Genomic DNA, 23,508 nt, shown 5'->3' with positions numbered 1-23,508 from the left:
TTATAACATATTTGTAATACTGTTGATCTGATATATCTGGGATAGAGTAGAGATATGAAACAGCACCCGTCAGTTTTGTTGGAAAAGTAGCAATTGTTCCCAGCCAGTACATTAACTCTAAAGTCAAGGAACCACCCCTCAGGGTTCAGCACTGTGATCCTTTGAAAATTCTTAGATAGTGATCAATCTTTGGAGAGTTCACTATTTTCAAAAACATTGTACATGTGGACTGTACTGCTGGGGCCAACGGAAAGTCCAACATCATTACATTGGCAAATGTCAGATTTATAGTGGGCAGAGCTGGCCCAATGCATGCCAAATTTCCTATTAAAGGGACACTCTGGGCACCATAACTACTTAATCAGAGTAAAGTTGTAATGGTGCAAACACCTTGCTGCCAGCTTACATCAAGGGGTTAAATGTATGGTTTAAATCCAGTGCATGATTGCTCTGACGGCAATCCTGATTCAAGCCTTGGACTGCACTGGAAATTGTGCGCACAGGGACCTCATTACACCTTTATTCAGATAAAGTTGCTATGGTGCCCATAGAGCTCCTTTAAGTTTCAAAACATGACCAAAATAGTCTTTAATAGTTTGTACTTAACTAAAGGTGTAGTCTCTTTTTAACACCAAGCAGTCCCATCCACAACAATATGCTCATTTGAAAATAAGAAAACTATTCTTGAAAAAGGAAAATCTTGTTTAAAATGTTCTATTCTGAACTCCAACTGAATTTTACAGTGTAACTTATCTTTGACAGGACAGACTGTATACTTATGGGAGTTTGTGCGTGATCGGCTGTTAAGTTCACAAAGGGCCCAGGAAGTTATACGCTGGGAAAACCACAAAGAGGGAACATTTAGAGTAATTAAGTCTAATAGGTTTGCAGAGATGTGGGGAGAAAAGAACAACAAATGTATGAATTATAAGAAATTAAGTCGAGCCCTAAGGTAAGACGGATCTAGAAAGTACGGCACAGACCACATCTGATTTAATATCAAAATCCTGAGGATAGCGCTATTTTCCTTCATTTTGAACAAGTTTATCGAAAGGTCACTAAGTTGGAGAGTGCAAACATTTTACTGATTTTTAAAATGTTATGCAAAATTTCCAGATCACTTTATAGATAACATTTGACCTTTACATTATGGAGAACTTTTCCATTCTAACTATTATGAACCTAAAATTGGAATTATTTTGTGACCTAGAATGAGATTATTTTGAATTCCTGGCATTATATAACCATGTCAGTATTTGCAGATCATTGTTATTGAGACATTGTCTTCTTAAAGGAATATTACCATTATTTATTAACTAAATATTATAAGATGTACTTTTTTCTTTATATTATCTTATGCATATATGTTAATCCTATAGACTAAGCTCATTTGAGCAGGGTCCTCTTCAACCTATCGTTCCTGTAAGTTTTCTTATAATTGTCCTATTTATAGTTAAATTCCCCCCTCATAATATTGTAAAGCGCTACGGAATCTGTTGGCGTTATATAAATAGCAATAATAACTAGAAAAGCTACAATTTCTGGGGAAATTGTGTGAAGTGTTCTTGCCTCCACCAGTAGTCTACAACTGGAGTGGGCGGAGTAACTGTTATTATTTATTTATATAGCACATTTAATTGCAACGTTGTTGCCCAAAGTGCTTCACAGCTACATTAAAACATACAGTTATAAAAACATTAGCAGGTGCAAAAGGCCCTGTCTATGACATCACTTGCTGCTGCAGCCTGGCACAGGTCAGAGTATTTTTGCGGTTGTCATCTTCAAACGGTCGTATTTTAAAAACTATACATCCTACAGTGAAGAGCTTTATATTGTGAGAATCACAAGACCCAGACCTACATTTTGATGCAATATTAAAAATGAAGGCACAGTCGCAGTTTAGAAATTGCCCTTCAAATGTGAGATTTGCAGAGTGGAGTTTCAATGAATGTCAATGGGTGGCGTGAGTTGCAAACAAATGGTCATATTGTAAAAACTATCAGGACTATGGCTTATCCATGGACATTTTTAGTGGCAGCAGGGATAGCTGAACATTTTGATATAAGATTTGTGTAGGTGGGCGTGAAAATGAGGGAGTGGTGGCAGTTTAGAAATCATGTCCTGATTTTTCAGCTTTTGCCAGCTCCCACTCTAGCTTTGCCATTCATTCCTATGGGACAAATTTCGCCACAAGAACGACGATATTCCGAGAACAATTCGCCGAAACGTTCCGCAAAGTAATAGCAATCCGATCGGGAACAATCTGCACGTTTTGGTATATTTTTGTCTATGTAGTGTAAAAACTGTGGGAGGAGTTAGGGTGGCAAATTTGGCTATAATAATAATAATATATATGTGAGATAACATTAAGTGGTCTTGCTATGCAAGAACACTTAATAATAGTGTATCCTAACAGTGCAACCTCTGACCTACATTTGCTCTATGAGAGCAGCCATCTTTAAATCCTCCTTGGTGAGAGCGCAGCTTATCTGATTTAAAAAAATAATAATAATGAAGAGCAAGCGTGTGCTCATGAATCATGGCATTATGTGCAATGATGGGCATCTTAAATTAACTTTGGGATAATTCCAGATCTTCAAATTGCATAACACAGCAGTGTGTCTAAACAGAGCAGACAGAAGAGGGATGCCTCAGCATAGCAAGGATAGGTCAGGGGATTCACTGAAACAGGTTAACTTGCAATATTATATATCATTTTTTCAATGATTTTTTTCCTTTAAGTTTCTTAAACCATTCTAAAGTAAAGGTTCTGTGACAAACCATCTGAACGCCTTAAGAAATGACGACGACTACTTGCAGGCACTACTACAAATCAGGAATTCTGGAACATGTAGATGGCCGACTGATATACAAATTTGGAAGGAACATTCACGGATGGAACCATACTGAAAAACAAAAAGTAGGTCAGCCTGAATGTTTCATGTGCAAAAACACAAATGAGCATTTGAAGAAAGTCCTGAGATTATTGTGAACAATGTACCAATGAAAATTAGTAATATTAAAGGACCAAGTCACAATCTCATCTCAGTGAAGTTGTTATGGTGCCCTGAGGCCCCAGGCTTTATCTTAAGACATTTACGAATGGTTTAATGAAACTTGCAAAGATGGAGCCCACCTCTTCTTCCTAGCAACTTCTGATGGTGTGAGGCTTCTACCGGAATTCAGCGCTGCTGACAGCAGGAGCGGACATTCTCAGATTATTACTATGTCCACATTTGTAAACTGAGTGAAAAATGTACACATGTAGCAAATTACCCTTTGGGTGGACAGTTTGTCCTTCCATGTTTTAATGAAGAACACATAAAATGACAAGACAAAGCTCCAAATGATTCAATTTATTCAATTTCTGCACTAGTTCTTAGAAAGGATTTAGAAATTGTGCACCACATTCATGCATTTGCTACCAATGAAATTGCAAGCAGGGTATGAAACTGCAGTGCGAAAACAAAACTGGTTCTAGACAATATAAGAAGCACATTGGCCGTAAATGGTTTTTCTATTCTGCATATTGGTATTTTCTATAAATGTGTTTCAGTAACTGCTGATAAAGAATACCTTTGAAGTATTGTTTAACAGATGGCACTGAAAAGGCTGCAGCTACTGGGATTTGCAGTAAATGAGGACTCTTCATCTTTAATGGGGAATAAATTATATATATTTTTTTTTATTATTAATAGATTACCTCATAATGCATTAGAAAAAACGGGCAGGAAGGATACTCTGCCACAGACTGGTTCATCAAACTAACAGTGATTAAACAAAATGCACTGAAACAGGGATCCTTTCCCTCTATGGCAGGGTTAGGCTACCTTTGTCACTCCTGATGTTTTGGACTTCTCCTCCCATAAGGCTCTTCAACCCATAATGCATTCCACAACATCTGGAGTGCTGAAGGTCATCTACCCCTGCTCTATGGTATGATATAAAAAGGTAGTGGTGTAGCTGCTGTAAACCAATTACAGAGTACAATTTAAATTTCTATGACAGTCACACATGACTCAGACAAACATCAGAAGATGATCACAGACAGTTAATAAATTAAGACAAGCTGCCTATACAGTAGTATTGTCCAACCCATAGGCTCCCACAGCCCATATGTACTTGCAGTAACCACTTAGGACTGTTATGTCCAATATTGGCACTGCGGATATTTGTGAATTACATTTCCAAAAATCGTGTGGCTGTGCCAAGGGTTGTAATCGTTGATTTAGGAGGCAGGTGTTCAATGTTGTCTGGCAGTATGCAGATGGAGATATCAGGGGTTGGTCTAAATTGGATCATCTTCCTCCACCCCCGCCTCCTCCTTGGTTGCCAGCATCTGAAGCCCCAGACATCATCAAGAACAGAACAACTGGAATAATGTACATCCACTGTAAGAGAGGAAAAGGGTGAACTGTGAACAACAGTGGATGTACAATACAATGTAGAAAATAGAGAGTTTTGTGTTAACAGCAATGTGGAGCAAAGTACTAAAGTGGCGTTATCTGCAGCAACATTCCATAGGTTTCCATGGTGACTGATCTACTGTAACAACGGTCTCAGAATTGCAATTTATACCGAACACTTTTTATGGGCCAAAACAAAAAACACAAAGGAAAAAAAAAAAAAAAAAAGTCTTGAAAATAATGTTCTTGCAAAAACAAACTCAATACAAATGACTTGCATTATAATGATTTATGAAAAAGGGAACAAACAAAATTACCTACCTTGAAAGGAATGCCTCCGGGAAGGGTTTGCTAGAAATGTACTATAGGAATGAAGCATTTATTTTAGGTGTGTCAGCATGAGGATTGGTCATCCAGCAAGAGAGAGACCTATTAAGGAGGACTTAAAGGACGCTAAAACAACTTGATATAAGGCTGGAGGCAGCACATTGCAATACGAGCTGCTTGGTGGTCATCTGTTACTCCAATTAACAGACTACAATAGGCTTCCTAACCATAATGTACTGCAACTACTGTATAGGACTTCCATACTGCAAGTCTATTCCACCTAGGATTGCCTTTTCTGGAGGAGGGACAGCACCTTGTTCTTGTGAAAGTCCAGATAATTTTAGCAGAATACAATGGGTGTTTTGTAAGGAATCCTTTATTTTGAGAAATTGGGACAGCAAGTGGCCCAACTATTTCTGCAGTCCAAAACAAACAAAATGTGTAGACCACTTCACTAAAATATGGAGACAGGTGCTGAACTATACCTGGCATTGCCAACACTCCTCTGATACCTCACATGATAAGCCATGCTGCATTTTACCAGTGTGTGAGTAGCTTACAGTTGTGCTCTTTATTTTTTAGTACAGATGGAGCTTTGAGGGGCAAAAGCATATATTCTAAACCAAAGGATAACAAAAGGAAGTGCCTAATACAAATTAAGTGTGAGTATAGGCTGTAATACATGGATGGCACATGGCGGTAGCAAACCTGAAATCATTAATATAAATCAAGAGAGCAAAGTATTTTAACCTGGACTGTCCCAGTTTGTAACATCGCCATGCCAATACATTAAAAACTTTTTGGGACTTGGTAGAAGATTGCTGGGGCCTGGAGGTATTAATTTCAGTCAATGTGGTGTGGTCTGGATGGCCATGCAGTACGTCCTCATTCCCCGTTTCACTTCTTACTTTTGAAGAATGGCTGTTCCTTTCTTACCAGCAACCCCTGTATACATGTACAGTGTTGCATTATCCTCCATAGACCTCAAAGCAGTGACGTCAGCTCCTTGCACTGAAACAGGAGCAGAAGGGGACCGTCCAGAAGAGGATAGCGGAGCTTATGAGGGACAGTTTACCTTTCCCTGTCACCTGGCCCCCCCAGCCACAATGTCAATTTATGCAAAGTTCCAAGACAGTAACAGTTCCACTTTATAGATCAAATTGTTATGACAATATAGACCCATCAATATCCCTAAAGGAGTTAAAAGAATTCCACTCACCATTCTTTACGGTATACTCAGCCACAGGAGAGATTCTTATGAAGAAATATAGATCACCAAGAGACTATAAAAAGCATATGTTTTCAGAAAGTTCCACACTTAAAATAATACCAGGAAGTTTGCCTGGTGCTACTGCCTATTCCCCAGTGTGACAAGCTCTTTAACCCCTTAAGGACACATGGCATGTGTGACAGGACACATGGCATGTGTGACAGGTCATGATTCCCTTTTATTCCAGAAGCTTGGTCCTTAAGGGGTTAAGCTTATGTGTGCACTTGCTGATATATATAGATTTATATTCAATTAAAAAGTGCATCTTTTATTATGTAAAGAGATTCATAAAACATGTCTAAATGTGGGGAAAAAACGTTAGGAGACTATATGTTATCTAAAATGAATGTGAAATTAGGTGATTAGTGGTCATTTTCCTTTAACACTTGCAGTTTTTGGTCTGAGCCCAACTCACCTGCATATTACTTTCTAATAATCCTGAGCACTGCACCGGTGCCCATTCTGAATTCAGATCAGAAAACCACCACCCTACTAATTCTCTACAAAAACTACCACAGTGAGCGCAGGAAATGGAGAAGTGTGAAAAGTGTCAAACCACCAAGAGTTGAAGTAGAGTAAAGGATCTATGGTCACAGAATTTGCACAAATCACTCCCAATATGTAAAACATGCTTCTACTCATACAGGGAGGCAGAGCTTGCTCTAGGAAGCCAATGTACAAAGCATATCTCTAGAAAGCATTGAGAATTCTGGACAGAAGAAATTGTAGCCAACCTGTGGGTCTCTAGCAGTTTTATTACAGTACCCATGGTTTTCTACATTAGGAGGAGCAGTAGCAGCAGAGCATTGCAAGGGGATCAATGAAGTAGAGGACCATGGGATCTGTAGTTCAAAATCGTGAAACCCAGAGGTTAAATTAAAAGGAGCACAAGGACTGTCTGAGATCTGAGGCAGTAAAATATGAAGGAAGATCTGCTTAAAACGAGATCAGCAGAAACTGAAGTAAATTGGCCAAAGTGATCTTTGAGTAAAGTTTAATTGAAGCAACAACCGTTTCTATATACAGAGAAATTTACAAATGCTAAATTTTCCTTTTTATCCTTTGTTATTACAGCACCTAAAATGTGCCCTTTGTAAAACCAAGACATGTTCTGAAGGACCTCATGAAGCTGTAGGTAATGCTAAAAAATACACCTTTAAATAGTTCATTGAGACAGCGTATCAAATTTTGCTTAACTTAATAAATAAAATAAATCGTATTTACTCACCTAATTTTAAGTTTTCCTAATTATCAGAAATGCCAATTTGTCAAGAGATCAAGACATCACACAATTACTATACCCAACCAGCACAGAACAAGCAATAAAACTAAGTCATTAACAAATGCAGGACCAAAAAGTTTTTCCCGATGCCAAAAGTTTTTCCCGATACATCTCAGATACCACTCCTAGTACACTGTCCAAACCAAACCTCTTCCCTACTCCATTAAGATATCCTATTTTTTAAATGCACTGTGATCTAATGCTAGAGACATAGGTTTTTATGTAATGGATTTGACTATGCTTATTGTGACAGACTCTCCTTACCCTGGACGTTTGCCACAAACTCCTGGAGGAGTATGGAAGCTGGCCTCCTGTCCACTGACTATGGACCATATACATTGTGCCAAACTCCCTATTTTCCCTTCTGTTTGCAATACATTTCCCTCCCGGTTTGTGGTATATAGTTTCCCGAACAGAAATACATTTCCCCAGTTCGGCAGTTACAGTCTACTGAACACCGACCACCCCCTGTCACATTAACTATAAAGAAACCATAAAACTTAAGTGCTCTCTCTGTGTGGCCTTTCGTATACCCAAACAACACGTGCTGGAGAAAACGGTTGCCATCATGTCGCACGAACGCAGGCAGCACGACTTGGTCGTCGAGTGTCTGGAACTATAAGGCGGACACTCGACCTAACGAACACCGGTAAAAAAAAAAATAAAAAGAACGCCTGCTTCTTTCCACCACAAGCCAGGAGAGCGCGGTTTGGTAGGATTGTCCGCATTAACAGGGCGAACAATCTCTACCTATGAGCCAGGAGAACCGTTTGACAGTTTGTTCGTATGGAACTCCCAAAACTGACCGACCACTACCACTATTTCTCTGGAACCAATTACTGCAGACACTACATGTGCGGCTGGTAAAAACTTTACCCCAGTGGCGATTCGTCTGTGTTTGTGCATCTGAGTGATATTGGACAGCTTGGGTGCTTAGATCCAGGCTATCCAGGGATATATTATTTGTGGGGGTTCCTATATGTGTTGTATGTATTTTTTAATATTTTGTAACTCTAGTGCCTGGGAAATAATTAGTTTAGGCAAAGTACACTAAATTCTCTCCCAGACACAGACTCCTGGCCGTGTTCTGGGAGTGTTTTCCTGTAACTGCTGGAGACCCCCTACTGGGAGTCTTTGTATATAAGCTGGTCACTGAGCCATAATAAACTAGTTTTCTTCTACCCTTCATCAAGTTTTGGCTGATGTTTGGGTAGCTCAGAACTTTAAACACTGCTTCACTTGGGATTTGGGAGACCTACAGCGGATATACTCAGGCAGAGTATAGGGGATCCATTACACTTATATGCTTGAAAGTTATATTAAATTCCAGTTCTACATTCTGGACCACTGGTGGCTGTTGAGAACAAAAAGTCGTGTGCAAGGCAGATCTAACTACCCGAAAACATTGATGGCAAGATCTGCTTAAGGGGCACAAAATTCCAGAACCACTTCAGCATTTTACAGAGTTGATGGTGTAAATCTAATGTGGTTCCCCCAGCTTTAAATTTTCCATTGTCCAACCCTAGACTATGACAGACTGCAAGTCCTGGTGCAATTTAGGTTTAGAACGCATAATGCAAAATGGACAACTTCCGCAAATCATCATGCCGGTAGCTCAGGATCCCGATTATCAGTAGAGAAAAAGTCTCCAACAAATCCATATATTACTTACCCAGCATTTTGCTACTGCCTTCTAAAAGATGACAGATGCAAAAAAATAAGAAAAAAATCAAATAATACAAGCAGAATACACACTGCATTTTGGATGCTGAACACAATTTATAGAAGGGTAAATCTGCACACGCCTTTGCAGCAGCCATATTTGTAACATGTTATACAAATCAGAGACCAATGGCACAGAACTATCCAAAATAAGCTTTACTAATTAATTGTAAACTATAAATTTACCGCCAATATGGGCAATACAATGTATAGATCAAGAGGATTTTAGTTTAGGTGATAAGGCCTTTTTTGCAGAATAGGTACACTTTAATGAACAAGGCTGATATTTAATAAAACCTAAACCAAGAACCAAAGACAACATGCATCAACTTTTGTAAAGATTGCTTACGGTAACAAGAGAGATCTTTGCAAACTGCATTTCCCATGATGCTGTTCTGCATTGGCAGCTGGCACAGCATCATGGGAAATACTGGACACAAGAATCTGAAGTGCCACAGTAAGCCATCGTCACGGTTTCAAATCTATTTTAAAATATAAAATGTGTGTTTGATCTCAGACCTCAGAGGGGAAAAAAAAATAAAATAGAAGAAAGCACAATAGGCAGAACAGAGTTCAAGATAAGCTAAAGAAGGGAGGTCAAGTGAATTACTTTAATTCCTTAGGCCTGCTGTCCTGGTCCCCTCTGGAATTTTCACCGTATTGGTTAACATTAGTAACAGAGCCCCTCCTAGAATAATATGCCACTGTGGGGAGGGGAAAAATAAGAAAAGTGGTCACAAATTATTTTTTAACATTTTCCCCTGTCTCTTGCAGAGATATTCATTACTTAAGGCATAGCGTGCAAACGTAATGCTATGCATTTAATCCAAACGGTGCTCCAGATTTAATCAAAATATATATATTTTTTTTTAATCCCATAAAGCGTCATGAATACAAAGCAATCCGTGGGGAAAGTGCTGGCAGATCACTTACCAAACCCTAACTCTGAAATCACCAGCTGACACAGTGAAATGAGGCACGATGTTCAGTGCTTGAGCAAGCACCCAATCTAATCCCTATGACTTGTTTAAGTCAACATGGGATTTGTTCACTAATAAATATCAAAAAAGCTTTCCAGAAAAGGGGAGGTACTACAAACAACATGGCATTTCTCAAAAACACCATAGCACACAAGAAAGAATAGGGAACATAAAATAGTTTCATTCATCCATACTTTTTTCCAATCACACTCCTTAAATGTTTGCATACAATAAACCCAAACTTTGGATTTTTGTTTTTAATCTCCAGACTTACGTATTTAGCAAAAAATGACTTCTGCTCTTGTGGATTCTTTGCTTTTTGAGCTTGTTCCATCTCTAAGCGTTCAATAAATGCAGCAGTTTCGGGTCTGGTAAAGACACATGTAAAGGAGTTACATATTTAAATATGGAGGTAATTAAAGCAGATTAAGAGATGACAACACTTCTTTACATAGTGTATTGTGAGCTATGCACTGTGCTAGGAAAATTTGTAAAAAAAAAAATGCACAACCCATAAAAAAAATAGCTAGAAACTTTAGCACTTACACGGCAGCAGGAACTGGCTGCTGAATATGAACTGTGGTGTTAAACAACTCAAGATCCACATCTTCCACCTCTGCGCCGCTACAAGATCCAGGAATGGTCACTATTGAAACTCCAATAACATTTCCTGAAATGTCTGTGTGTACAGTGATTTGGTCTGATAGGTGAGATTCCACCAAAGAACACTGCAGAGAAGATAGCACAATTAGGAGAAAAATAATAAGTAAATATAGAAGAAAAAAAAAAAAAAAAAAAGTCCAAGCATTGAAATAGAAACAGAATGTCTGGCTAAGCAGTGAGACTAACTTGCACCCAGGTATCATAGCTATCCCAAATGGATTTACATTTTGCATGCTAGTAAATATAGAAGAGAACAGTTTATAGCCCTTAAGGGTAGGATGAAACCGGAGTATCCAGACACATTAATAACCTCATTGAGATTAAGTTGTTATGGTCCCCAAAGGAGTACCTTAAATGAGTAAATCAGACACTGCCTGGAAGGTTCAGTACATATGAACATAAAACCAAAATGTTTTCTCCAAGTGTAAACAGGTCGCTAACCCTGTTGATTACCTACAAGGTCTCGAACTTACAGCACGGACAAATGATGTAACGTATTCACTGGATTCTTCTGTAATGCCAAGCCTCCTTGGAATCCTGATTCGATAAAACCCATTTAAATTTGCAATATCCTAAAAATAAAAAGGAGAGCACACCGGGATAAAGGTAATCAGTAAATCCAGAAGTACATTTAAAAAAGCATTTCAAAGCTATGCACAATTTTCATAATTATATGTTATTCAGATCAAATTACTAACATATTATATATAATTTGAGGAGGGAGAGGAAAATAATATATATATATATATATATATATATATATATATATATATATATATATATATATATATATATATATATATATATATATATATATATATATATATATATATATAATTTAGAGCAGTGGTCACATCACTGCCTTAGAACTGGAAAAAAATTAAAAGAACTGGGAAACTCAAACTCAACTCAGTTAGACCACTGAGAAATAAGTTGGTACGTGTCCTTGGGCAAGGGACAACCAAGGAGAGGGAGATGTAAAGCGCAGTGGCCCTATATAAATACTATTAATAATAAATTATGTACACATGCATCACTGCAAAGCCATAAATCCTTAAGATCCCCTTGGCTTTTGCAGAAGCTTCATTATCTAGTGGAAGACCAATGGAAGGCTTCGGTCGAAAGCCTGAACAAACCTTAGCCTACAAAAAATAAATACAATTATAAGCATGGTTTGGTTTACAAGCAGAAAGTGGTTCCTGTAGAATATAGAATTCACAATAACAGCCAGCCAAAAAGTTAAAGGACCACTCTAGGCACCCAGACCACTTCAGCTTAATGAAGTGGTCTGGGTGCAAGGTCCAGCTAGGGTTAACTAATTGTTTTATAAACATAGCAGTTTCAGAGAAACTGCTATGTTTATCAATTAGTTAAGCCTTCCCCCTAATTCTCTAGTGGCTGTCTCACTGACAGCCGCTAGAGGCGCTTGCGTGATTCTCACTGTGAAAATCACAGTGAGAGCACGCAAGCGTCCATAGGAAAGCATTATGAATGCTTTCCTATGTGACCGGCTGAATGCGCGCGCAGCTCTTGCCGCGCGTGCGCATTCAGCCGACGGGGAGGATTGGAGGCGGAGAGGAGGAGGAGAGCTCCCCGCCCAGCGCTGGAAAAAGGTAAGTTTTAACCCTTTTCCCCTTTCCAGAGCCGGGCGGGAGGGGGACCCTGAGGGTGGGGGCACCCTCAGGGCACTCTAGTGCCAGGAAAACGAGTATGCTTTCCTGGCACTAGAGTGGTCCTTTAAGATCGATCTCCAAATTGCTGGTAGTTTGCTACTGCTCTGTAAGAGAAGTTTGGTCTAGATACAAGATGGAGCTTCACAACCATGTAAGGGACACCCTACTTTTAGCTTTTAAAAAAAAAAGGGTGTTACTCACTCTTAGTTTATTTCTTTCATCTTCATTGAGTTGTTTCTGTAAAATGGAGATGCTCTGTTCTGCAGTTGGACTCCAGAGTAATGATCCTCTCTTTTTGAAGTTAATGCTGTCATCTAATATGAGAGGAAAACTTAGTGTTTAGCATTTAAACCAATATTGCGTAAAAATGTTACAATATTGGATTACAACTATATATATATATATATACACACATACATATATACACACACACACACACACACACACACACACACACATACACATACACATACACACACATTTCCCTGTGCAATATTGCCTTTATTGTTGAAAGTTTTCTATAAAAGAATAAACAGATAAAAAATAAAAATAATTCTGCCTTAGAAAAACTATTGTTCAACAACTAATTAATATATAGTAACAGTACGAAGGGTGCTCTCAAGCCAGTACCATATCAACATCCCACGTGCGAGTATGTCAAATTACCCAAGTCAGCAGTTACGTAAAAACTGCAATGTTTTGATTGGAGGATTAAAGACAGCCACTAGAGGCGCTTACAAAGTAACAACCAAATAAAACTAGGAAAGCATTGAATTCAGTCTCCGATGCCTTTTTATGTCTCGGCGCTGGAGAAAAGGTAACAGAACACCTAAAACTAATCATGCATTAGCACACTATAGCGTTAGGAATACAGGATGGTATTCCTATAGTGTTCCTTTCACATGTGTGTTGTCAGGAACCCATCAGGTTATAACCTACAAGGTGGCATGGACCTACCAACTCCCCTGCCTCTCACCAGTTTTAAGGATAGTATACCCTTTCTCTATTTTAGGAGCGGTTTTCAATGAGTGTACTGGGAGACTTATACTATATTCTTTTATAAGCAATGCCTTTCACAAGATATATATATTTTATCTATATTGTCTTTATTGCTTTCTAACAGTTCTTTGGTACATACTGTACGTATTGTTCCTAAAATGTCCAAAATAAAGAATCTAAAAAAAAAATTAAAATGTTTTAAACGTTATTTAAAAGTCTTTAACTATGAACAACAATGTTAAACAAAACATAAAAATGCTCCACTAATACAAGGTTGCTTATAATATACACACTCACCAAGTTCAAATGAATGTTCTAGTTCAAGGTTTGTTCCACAATTTTCTGACTCTCTGCCATCTGCAGTCTAAGGACACAAAGAACATCACAGTTAAACTCTAAATATATAATAAAAAAAAATAAAAAAAATGTGTTTGTTTCAATTATACCACCGAAGCAGGCAATGATTTTAACCCCTTAAGGACACATGACATGTGTGACATGTCATGATTCCCTTTTATCCCAGAAGTTTGGTCCTTAAGGGGTTAAAAAAAAAAAAAAAAAAAAGAGTAGTTTTAAGCAGGAGCAATCATGGATTATGGTCCTCAAATACCAAACACCCATTAGTAGCATAGAATCCAGGTACTGTAAATCTTACTTAAAGGTATACTTCAGGCACCAATATAACGTAATAATAAAGCAGTTATGGTGCCCGGTCTTTCTTCTTACCTTAAAGGACAACTATATTGCCAGGAAAACAAACTCGTTTTCCTGGCACTATAGGGTCATTAGTTCCCCCCCAACACTTATCTTTCTCCAGCGCCAGCTCCCTCTGTGCTGGGTTACTCTCCTCCCTCTGCCGACATCAGATCCGAATTCGCATGCGCGGCAAGAGCATTCAGTAATGCTTTCCTATGGACATCCCGCGTCTTCTCACTGTGATTTTCACACAGTGAGAATCACGGAAGCGCCTCTAGCGGCTGTCAGTGAGACAGCCACTGCAGGCTGTATTAACTCTCAGTGAAACATAGTATCTCTAACTGCTATGTTTCAGCTGCAGGGTTAAAACTAGAGGGACCTGGCACCCAGACCACTTCACTGAGCTGAAGTAGTCTGGGTGCCTATAGTGGTCCTTTAAGTGGTTAAAGCATTTAAAAAACGGTTTAACTCCAAAAGCAAAGCTGTTCAAACCGCACCCATCAACTGTGCCTCTCTTTCCCCGGCTTTAATGAGGAAGCCTTGGACTGGGCACTAGTGATTAGCCTCAGAGGCCAAATCGGCAGCTAAAGAAAGGTATGGTTTTAGGACTTAATCATTTCTGGAAATTGAGGTGTGAAGCTAGGGTAATGTTTCAAATGTCAAATCCCTATATTACAGATTATCACTCTCCTTTGGCTTAGCCTTTGTCCTCATCTCCACCCCTCATACCCTAACATCTTATGACACATGACAGAAAGAAAAAAACAAAAACAACACACTCCCCCATTTAGCATACCTTCATAATATTTTCACAGTTTAAAAATAAAAAATAAAAAAAAGGTTTCCCTTTGCCCATACAAGATGTTGTACGGCTTATGCCTGCAAGAGAAGTACATGCCATACAAGCTCCACCTTGTCCGATAGTCTAACTCAGGGGTGCCCAAAAGGTAGGTCCCCTAGTTATTGCAGAGCTGCAGCTGCCATGATGCTTTGCATGCCTTTAGAATGTTTTTAAAATGACAAAGCATCAAGGGAGCTGTAGTTTTAAAACAGACCTTTTGGGGGCACCGCTGGTCTAACTCGTAGATTTCATGTATTACAGGCTGTGACAATATTTACTGCTACTTTATTATTATTAGTGGCATTTACATAGCACCAACGTATTCTTATTACAACATTTTACAGGAACAATAGGTTGATGAGGACTCTGCTCAATGGAGCTGACAATCTAGAGGGAGTTTCAGGTCTACTCGGAAACTGCAGCTTATGTACTACAATACAGAGCCCACAGTGCCCCAGCTGTGTATCAGTCTATACTCGGCAGCCTTATTACAGATGAGAAGGCCAGGATTGGCTGAGATCTTCCAGCCATGCCCTGGTCTGGGGATGGCGCACTGCAGGAGCATCACACAGTATTATTATTATATTTTTATTATTATTTCCCTGTTTCTCTTGCAGTGAGGAGCTCCCTCCACCTGCAGACACAGACTGGCTGCTCACCTTCAGCCTGCAGACAGAGGCTGTAGCTCCGCTCGGTAACACCAGACAGAGCAGTAAGGACAGAGCCCATAGGTAAACCTCCATCCTGGGCGGCGCTCTCCCGGAACAGGCTGCCTTATCCCGGCTGCTCATAGATTCCCCACCGACAACAGCCATGACAGGGGCACAAGGACACTCTATCCACCGGAACAGGACACTCTATAGCACCAGACAAGCGCGACTCTATGGTTCCGAGCCGCGTGACGCGCGGACTGTTCCATCAGCAGATAGACGGGGGTGGGGGGGGGAGTTATTTCTATCGTTAATACTCAGATATTGAATGTGAAACATTTGTTATATTGGCAGTCACCTCATTGCGAATTAAATAATTACACGTAACAGTAAGTTTATTTTTCTTTATTAAATAGGAAATAAAAAATATAATAATGGTTTTTACCATGTCAGGAAAGGGATGATGATGCGGCTCAAGCCTCCATCTCGCTGGCCAATCACAGTGTAAGATGAGCATTCAAGCCTCATTTTCACTGGCCAATCACAGAGTGAGAGTAGAATTGAGGTATTATATGGTTTTCTAAGGTTGCAGGGAAGGATATTTGTGTTTCTAAATAATGTATTATTAAAGGGACACTGTAGTCACCAGAACAACTACAGCTTATTAAATTTGTTCTGGTGAGTAGAATCATTACCTTCAGGCTTTTTGCTGTAAACACTGTATTTTCAGAGAAACACTTACCAGTAAAGCAAGGTATTTTATAGGAGAAGGTTAATGAGTCTTTCAGAATCGTAGCACATCTAGGATAATGATTGCATATTTCTTTTGACTTTTAGATGCTCATGATGTGTAGTACATGAAAAGAGCTCCTACGCAGTACAATTCATGGGAAGGATGGAAATCATGAAGAATTTAAAAGAACTGCCCACATGATTCATTATGTTCTCCACATATAACATACACATTATATATGCCACATTAATGTAGCACTATTTATGTATAACAATATTGTCCTGTTTGATTTTCTTCCTTCAAACAAATGGGTCCATCAGCCCCTTCCATTTATGTAATCTGCTCTGCAATTTAGTTGGAGATTTCTCCTAATAAGTTTTAACTTATGTACAATCTAAACACCAAAACCACTTAATTTCAATTAAATAATTTTGGACTAAGCATTTCTGACAAGGAAATGCTTTCATTTTGCATAAACTATGGCTCTTTTGGCTGTCAGAGTGACCGCTACCAGTGGGCTTCCTTGCTGAAAACCACTCATTTTGAAAGGTGTTTACATTGGAAGTCATTATGCAGAGCGTGATGATGCCAAAGATGTCCAATGCATCACATAGAGAAGCACAGGATTCAGTGCCACTATGCGCTTCCCTCTGACAGACCACAGACCTTCCATTGCTGGGACAACATTGGGCCATCAATGACTGTGTAAAGGGACACTATAGGCACCCAGACCACTTCGTTTTGTTGAAGTGGTCTGAGTGCAATGTCCCTGTCCTTTTAGCCTTGCAGCTGCAAACACTGCAGTCCGAGAAATGGTGTTTACATTGTAGGGTTAAGCCTGCCTCTTGTAGCTGTCTACCAGACAGCCACTAGAACGTTTCCCGGCCTTTCCTGGAGTTCGACTCTATGAAACGATGCTGGACGTCCTCACACTTTCCTATGGGGAAAATGCGTGTGGCACTTGCCGCACATGCTTATTAGGTTCCTCCCATAGGCTGATGTTGGAGGAGGAGGAACCTCACCCAGCACCAAGGGACCTTGACGCTGGATTCAGGTAAGTGTAAATAAATATCTGCTGCTAGGGAACCGCGTGGGAGGGTGGGTGGCACAGGCACACTGTAGTGTTAGGAAAGCAAAACTATTCCTAACACTATAGTGTTCCTTTAATGATAGATTTATGAATTTACAGCCCAGTGTGAACATTATATAGAATATAATATTTGATTAGAACAACTTTTGTGTGCAGCAACTAAGAAGAACATCTCTCTCCTCCCCTTAAAGACAAGCTCCAGTCACATCTGTGCACATGTGAGGAGTTTTAGCTGACATTTGCAGCCACGGAATTAAGTCCTATCAGGGATAAAATTGATATGTGTAATCAAAACGGGAAATTCCACTTTAGCAATATCTGTAGAGAAGGACCAGACTGCAGAAGCCTGGGGAACCAAGTATGTGTCAAACAGGATATAATTGTGGATAGAGTGGCATTTAATACAATTGATAAAACATGGGGGGAAAACTGATAAGGAAATGTAATTGTTGTTGAGCAAGCATGATATATATTTTTATTATAGGTCTCTAGTCTAGTTAAAGTGTTCTCTTCCTTTCCCCCCAATATATAAATAACCTGCTGGGTGCTGGATTCCAGGGAAGGTGGATAAGAGATTAAGTGGAGATGAGTAAAGCAGAAAGAATGGAGGCATAGAGTTCTGTGACAGATATCAAACCTTGGTTCCATGATGGAGTTACCAAAAGGTAGACAACCAGCTCTTGTAGAACTATAACTTACTTATTGCTTTGTCAATATTAAAGTGACTTAGTCACTTAGACATTTTTCATAATTATACAATTTTTATGAAAACCTAAGAAAATAGTTTGATATAGTAAATTCAGCCTTTTCCAAATTAAAGGAACACTCCAAGAACCATAACCACTTCAGCTTGTTATGTACATGAAATAAGATTTGTTACTTGGGGTCGGCTGGGGGCTGCTCCAAATCTCCATTACCAATGCTGTAAAGCCAAAAGTTCCTAAGCAGGGACTTAACTATAGCTTCCTTGAGCTGAGCCCTGCAATTAGCATCAGCGTCTCACTTTTAGCCAGTGTACTAAGCCGTGCATTACAGGGGTTAGCTCCAGAGAGCTAACACAAGTTTACTCTTATGAATTTACAGCGATGGTAGTGGAGAAGGGCAGCAAACCCTTTGACTCCTTACTGGGGTTACGGGAACTCTAGTTCCAGGTGGGCTAATAACACCCCAGTGACGCTGTCAGACGTTGAGTTACACCTCCGTCATCAGTTGAATTGAATCTTGTATTTGCATTATGCAAGTGAAATGCTGTACCTACAGACTCCAGGCACCATGATCACTTCAAATCACTGAAGTGGTAATGGTGCTTAAATTAGACATTTAATTATATATTTTGTAAGTACATTTTAGTTTTAAAATTAAAATATATATTGTTTTTTTGTATTTGATTAACAGACATATACATCCACCGTGACTAAATGTTAGCTGCTCACCTTTTATTAAATGGAAAAAAAAGATACAAGCAGGGAGCCCACACTAATGAGATAAGCTACGCATGCCTTTAATAGGAATACTATAAGATAATTTTGGTTTTGTGCCACCTGTGCATGCATAAGATCTTGGGGGGAACAAAAATCAACAAAATAGTCAGAAAGCAATTGTCTATGCTTTAAGACGTTATAGTGGTAAATAGGGGAACCGGCTGTGGTTACACAATGGCTGTACTATCTGTAGTCAGCAGGGGGCACAGTCATTCTGCTAACAGAAAAATGCAAACACTGTTTTTGGAATTCATTGTATTCTGTTTTTATTATATTCCAATTTACAGAGCATTCTCTTTAGAGTTAAACAACTTGATCAGCATATATTTCCATGCTATAATCTATGGCAGTATTTACTAATGATTTCATTTGTCCAATTACAGGCGTTAGGACAGGAAAACAAACTAAACGTAGAAGGAATTCTGATCACGTGATCACCAGTCTCGTCACCAAGCTCCGAAGACAATCACTGGAAAAAAGAGTAGGTAAACTACATTCTTCCACGGAAAATAGCCAGGAAAAGAAAGTTACGTTAAGTATGAATAGATTTCCTCTTTTCCTGACTAATCGTAATGTGGAATACTAAAGTTGATAATGTTGTTTAAATAAATGTAACTAGGTGCAAGTGCTGGCTCTGGAGATACTGTTTGGTGAAGTGTTATCCACAGGAGCTCTTGATGCATAGAACACGTGTATGTAATGAGCCTGTAATCCTTCCAGAACAATAGAAAACTGTGTCTGGTATGCGTTACATATAATGCGCTATATATAAATGCAGCTTTTCCTTTCTGATGGCCAAAATAAATCACAAATAGTCTTGCAGATTTTTGAGTTGTAGCAATTTATCAACATGCACATAACTACATCCAATGTGTACCATGTTTGTTCCTCTGCAAACAAGGAAAAGGAAAGAAAGATGGTAATGCTAATTCCTAATTCTAGTGCAATCTTGACCCAAATTTTGTGTTTTATGGAGGAGGATGAGGTTTACTGTGACTTCAGCACAGTGACAATAAATGGCCTAGATTCACTAAACTCCGGCCCTCCAGATGTTGCTGAACTACAAAAATAGATAGGCTGAGAATCATGGGAGTTGTAGTTCAGCAACATCTGGAGGGCCGGAGTTTGGGGAAGCCTGCACTAGAGCCTCCTGCTCAACCTCAGTGCCGTTAGTCAGAGTAGGTGAAGGTTCAATAGTGGTAGTTATACCTGAGGCTTGCTGTGCGATTGCAGTAGCTGTAGGACCTTTAAAATTCTATTTAATTGTATAAGTCACAAATGTATTATCTACATATTGCATGAAACGCATGGTGCAATGTTTTAATATTGTAGTGCAAAATAACAATACATTCATGTCCTATTCACTTGAAAAGATGGATTGTAGCAAACACGTTCTAACTCAGCTATAGTTACTGTTTCTCTATCTTAGAATGAATTTTATTTCAATTTTCAATTAACCAAAATTTGTTGTATAGTTAATACACCAATCAGGAGTAATAGGTGTGACCCTCCCCCCTCCCCCCCTTTAGCTCACAGTCTAGGAGAGCAGCACTTTTATATAAATCACCTGGTAAAAATGTAGGCACTACAAGAACCATGCGTGTGATGTTACATACTAAATGACTCGAGAATAATTGTGACGTGGAATCTTCGTTAGCAATCTGAAAGTGGTAATTTAGGTGAATGGCAGCAGGATTTATATCTGGCTCTATTTAAAATAAAAATGGGTATTAAGTTAAAGGTTCACTCGAAGCACCACAACTATGTCGGTGTTTAGAAATGGTCATGTTGCAAGGAGTATATAAATAATACTGAAAACATATGCATGTTTTCAGTATATATTTGCGCTACCTTCTGGAGGGCTGGCTAATGTCCATTCTGCGCATATATCTGTACACAGTCGCTAGTTCATTGACTGAGATCACTTATCTGACGCTCTCAGTCAGTAAATGAACAGCAGGATCAGCTTCTGCTTCCCTGCAGAAGCTGGATGCTGTTCAGCCTCCATCCTGGGAGGTCTGGCACCCAGTGGGGCCTGTTACAAAACAGTTTGCCCCATTACTTAATGGGGTTAATGGGGACAGTAGTGATTGTGATTATGATGCTTGGAATAACCATTTAAAGCTAGGGTGGGCAAATGGTGGCCTATAAAGCCTGTGTAAGACTACATCTCCCAAGAGCCATTTAGTAACCTTTGCTCTATCTCACTCACCCCTCTGTTGTTTAGGCTGAAAAGGCATTAAAGGACCACTATAGTGCCAGGAAAACAAACTCATTTTCCTGGCACTATAGGGTCTTTAGGTCCCACTCTCGCCGGGCTCAAGGGGGAGGAAGGGGTTAAACTCTTACTTTTCTCGGCGCTGGGGAACTCTCCTCCCTCTTCTGACATCAGCACTGAATGTGCATGCGCTGCAAGAGCCACTCGCGCATTCAATCAGTCCATAGGAAAGCATTTCTCAATGCTTTCCTATGGACGTCAGCGTCTTCTCACTGTGATTTTCAACGAGACATCCACTGAAACTGCTATGTTTACAGCTGCAGGGTTAGCCCTAGCTGGACCTGGCACCCAGACCCCTTCATTGAGCTGAAGTGGTCTGGGTGCCTATAGTGGTCCTTTAAGGTCTGTTGGTCTGCTAGAAATTAAGCTCTTTATGAGCACCCTTGCATTTGTGATGGAATCAAGCAGGGCTGAATGTGAATCCATGAAATGCCCTTTTTGATGTTTTGCTGAAGCTGGTACTTCGTTCTAACTCTAACACATTAGGGATGAGCAAAATGGGAAATGTAGTTTGGCAGAAGCCAGAAGACACATTTTTTCCAAGCTCTTGTTTCAACTGAATAATCCATTTGTCTATGTAATGAACAGGAAATTGTGATTAAATGACAACAATACTGCAAAAGTTATAAAAATGTAGGCTCCTGCAGCAAAGAGCGAACTTGCTAAGCTACCGACCGATACACACACATTATTGGCGAACAGGGACCGGTACCAAACGCAGGAAGGCACCAGGACCAAAATGACATCTGTCCGGCACGACTTAGACTGACCGTGCGGCCTAAACCAGAGCCGAGCCTGAGGACCGGGAGAGGCGGCCGATCTCCTGGTGCGGGTCAAGCTCCTAAACGGAAGCCCATCGCAGCCCTGCTACCCCCCCCTCTGGACCGGCGGGGGTCATCCCGGTCCTCGCAGGGGTCGATCACCCCCACAAGCACACCTGACCGAGCGACACAACCCTCAATCCAGCGGGACCTCGTGGGCCCAGCCAAGATGGCGGCGCGGACGAGACCCGAGTTCCAGCATGCAATTGTTACCCCACCTAAGCACACAAGGGCCTGCATTGACCGGCTACGCAACTATTTCTGGGCATTACTCAAAGCCCGGAGGCAACCCTACAGGCAGGCGATGAGAGAGGTGGCGGCGTGGATACGCCCGACCACCCGACGCACCCTACAGTGGAACCCCCCTCGCAGCACCAGGGCGGCCTCCAGTCTGCACCAGACCCGAAGCTCAACAAGGCGAGAACCAGCGCCGGGCCCCTTGAAAACCGAAAAGCATGTACAAAAGCCGCCAGACAAGGCCCAAACTACCCCTCACTCAGTGGTCCCAGCAGCCAAAGACCCAAATCATGCGTACCGCAAAAGGAGCTGGCGGGAAAAAGCGACAAACCCCTCGAGCGCTATCTACCCCTCACGCCTGAGCCAGGGTGAGCCCACTCATCGCTCCCTCTCTGCCACCCACCACACGGGACTCCCTGACTCCCGAGCTCCCTACAAAGCGATCTACACAATGGAGGATGGATTTACAACTCGGACCCTTCACGGGGTCGGGGGCGAGAGAGCTGTTACACGGAGCCATAGCCCGGCTCTCACCTTGGACAATACTTTCCAGTTTCCGTGCTTGGGAGTAGGATGAAGGCTCTGATCTGAACCCAGGACTGATCAACTGCTACCGAATCCACTTCTTCCTGAGTGCTTCTTTAACCCACAGCTGCATGATCGGATGGGAGGATGGGCAGCCACACGGCCTTCCTTACGTGCTCAGGTCATGGGCATCCACCTACTGTCGGTCTTCCATCCACTGGCAATGGCACCTTACTGAACCCCCATGTTCCAGGTCTCGGTTTCTTAGACTTGGGAATTGGCTGACTGAATGCAGATCATGGATCAGTGCTGTCCCTGCTAAGCTAGTGACTTTAATGTCCATGATTTTAATGCTGGTTTTATACAGTATCACTACTCTGTGTATGCATGATTTGCTCTCAAGCTCACTTCTAATATACGTTTTATGTTGCCGCTCATAGCCACTATATATTGAATGTTGATTTTCTCACTGACATGGGAGCACTGTATGTTCACCTACTATAACTGTATTTTCACAGCTTGCATCTTACGGAGTAAAAAGTAACTACCCACGTACCCAATGCCTAAACTACTGTTTATGTTAATATGTTTAATCTTGTAGCCATGCTAACACACTCCAAGCGAGGTTGTTATCGTCCCTTACCTTGTGTCTGCATCTAATTTCACTCCTGTATTGCTCTTAATTGTGGGCTAACGTTCTATCCATGTGTTACTAATTGCCTGACTTTCATAATTTAACGAGTTACCGACCGGATCTTCTGATCCATAGCGTGTAGTTATCAGATTGATGTTTAACAACGAAAATTTTTTAAAACTAAGGCATCGCTATTCTGG

General features: G+C 40.4%; 1 protein-coding gene across 2 annotated transcripts; it reads right to left on the bottom strand.

Annotated features, from left to right (window-relative positions):
• Nucleotides 1–3,336: 3,336 nt before the first annotated feature.
• EMC10 (ER membrane protein complex subunit 10) lies at nt 3,337–15,662 on the bottom strand. Of its 2 annotated transcripts, XM_063436940.1 has the most exons (8): nt 15,519–15,662; nt 13,620–13,686; nt 12,525–12,637; nt 11,124–11,222; nt 10,534–10,715; nt 10,262–10,355; nt 9,618–9,711; nt 4,302–4,391 (listed from the first exon to the last, which is right to left on the bottom strand). In XM_063436940.1, exons 1-7 carry the CDS (start codon nt 15,648–15,650, stop codon nt 9,619–9,621), a joined length of 780 nt encoding a protein of 259 aa, XP_063293010.1. In that variant the 5' UTR covers nt 15,651–15,662; the 3' UTR covers nt 4,302–4,391; nt 9,618. The 2 variants fall into 2 exon arrangements, with proteins under 2 accessions (XP_063293009.1, XP_063293010.1); XM_063436939.1 differs by lacking the exon at nt 9,618–9,711 and having other exon boundaries at nt 3,337–4,391.
• Between the last annotated feature and the right edge of the window lie 7,846 nt (nt 15,663–23,508).

This window comes from Pelobates fuscus, chromosome 11 (assembly GCF_036172605.1).
Source record: "Pelobates fuscus isolate aPelFus1 chromosome 11, aPelFus1.pri, whole genome shotgun sequence".
Lineage (NCBI taxonomy): Eukaryota > Metazoa > Chordata > Amphibia > Anura > Pelobatidae > Pelobates > Pelobates fuscus.
The sequence above is the reverse complement of the archived record's forward strand: the minus strand, read 5'-3'. Positions and strand labels throughout refer to the sequence as shown.

Excerpts from the sequence above, each read along its gene's own strand:
- EMC10 (XM_063436939.1), bottom strand. The coding sequence starts at position 15,650 with ATGAGCAGCCGGGATAAGGCAGCCTGTTCCGGGAGAGCGCCGCCCAGG. Across the intron at positions 11,223-12,524 it reads ATGAAAGAAATAAACTAAGA|GATATTGCAAATTTAAATGG; the intron begins GTGAGTAACACC and ends TTTTATTTTTAG. Across the intron at positions 10,356-10,533 it reads CAGCCAGTTCCTGCTGCCGT|ACCCGAAACTGCTGCATTTA; the intron begins GTAAGTGCTAAA and ends TGTCTTTACCAG.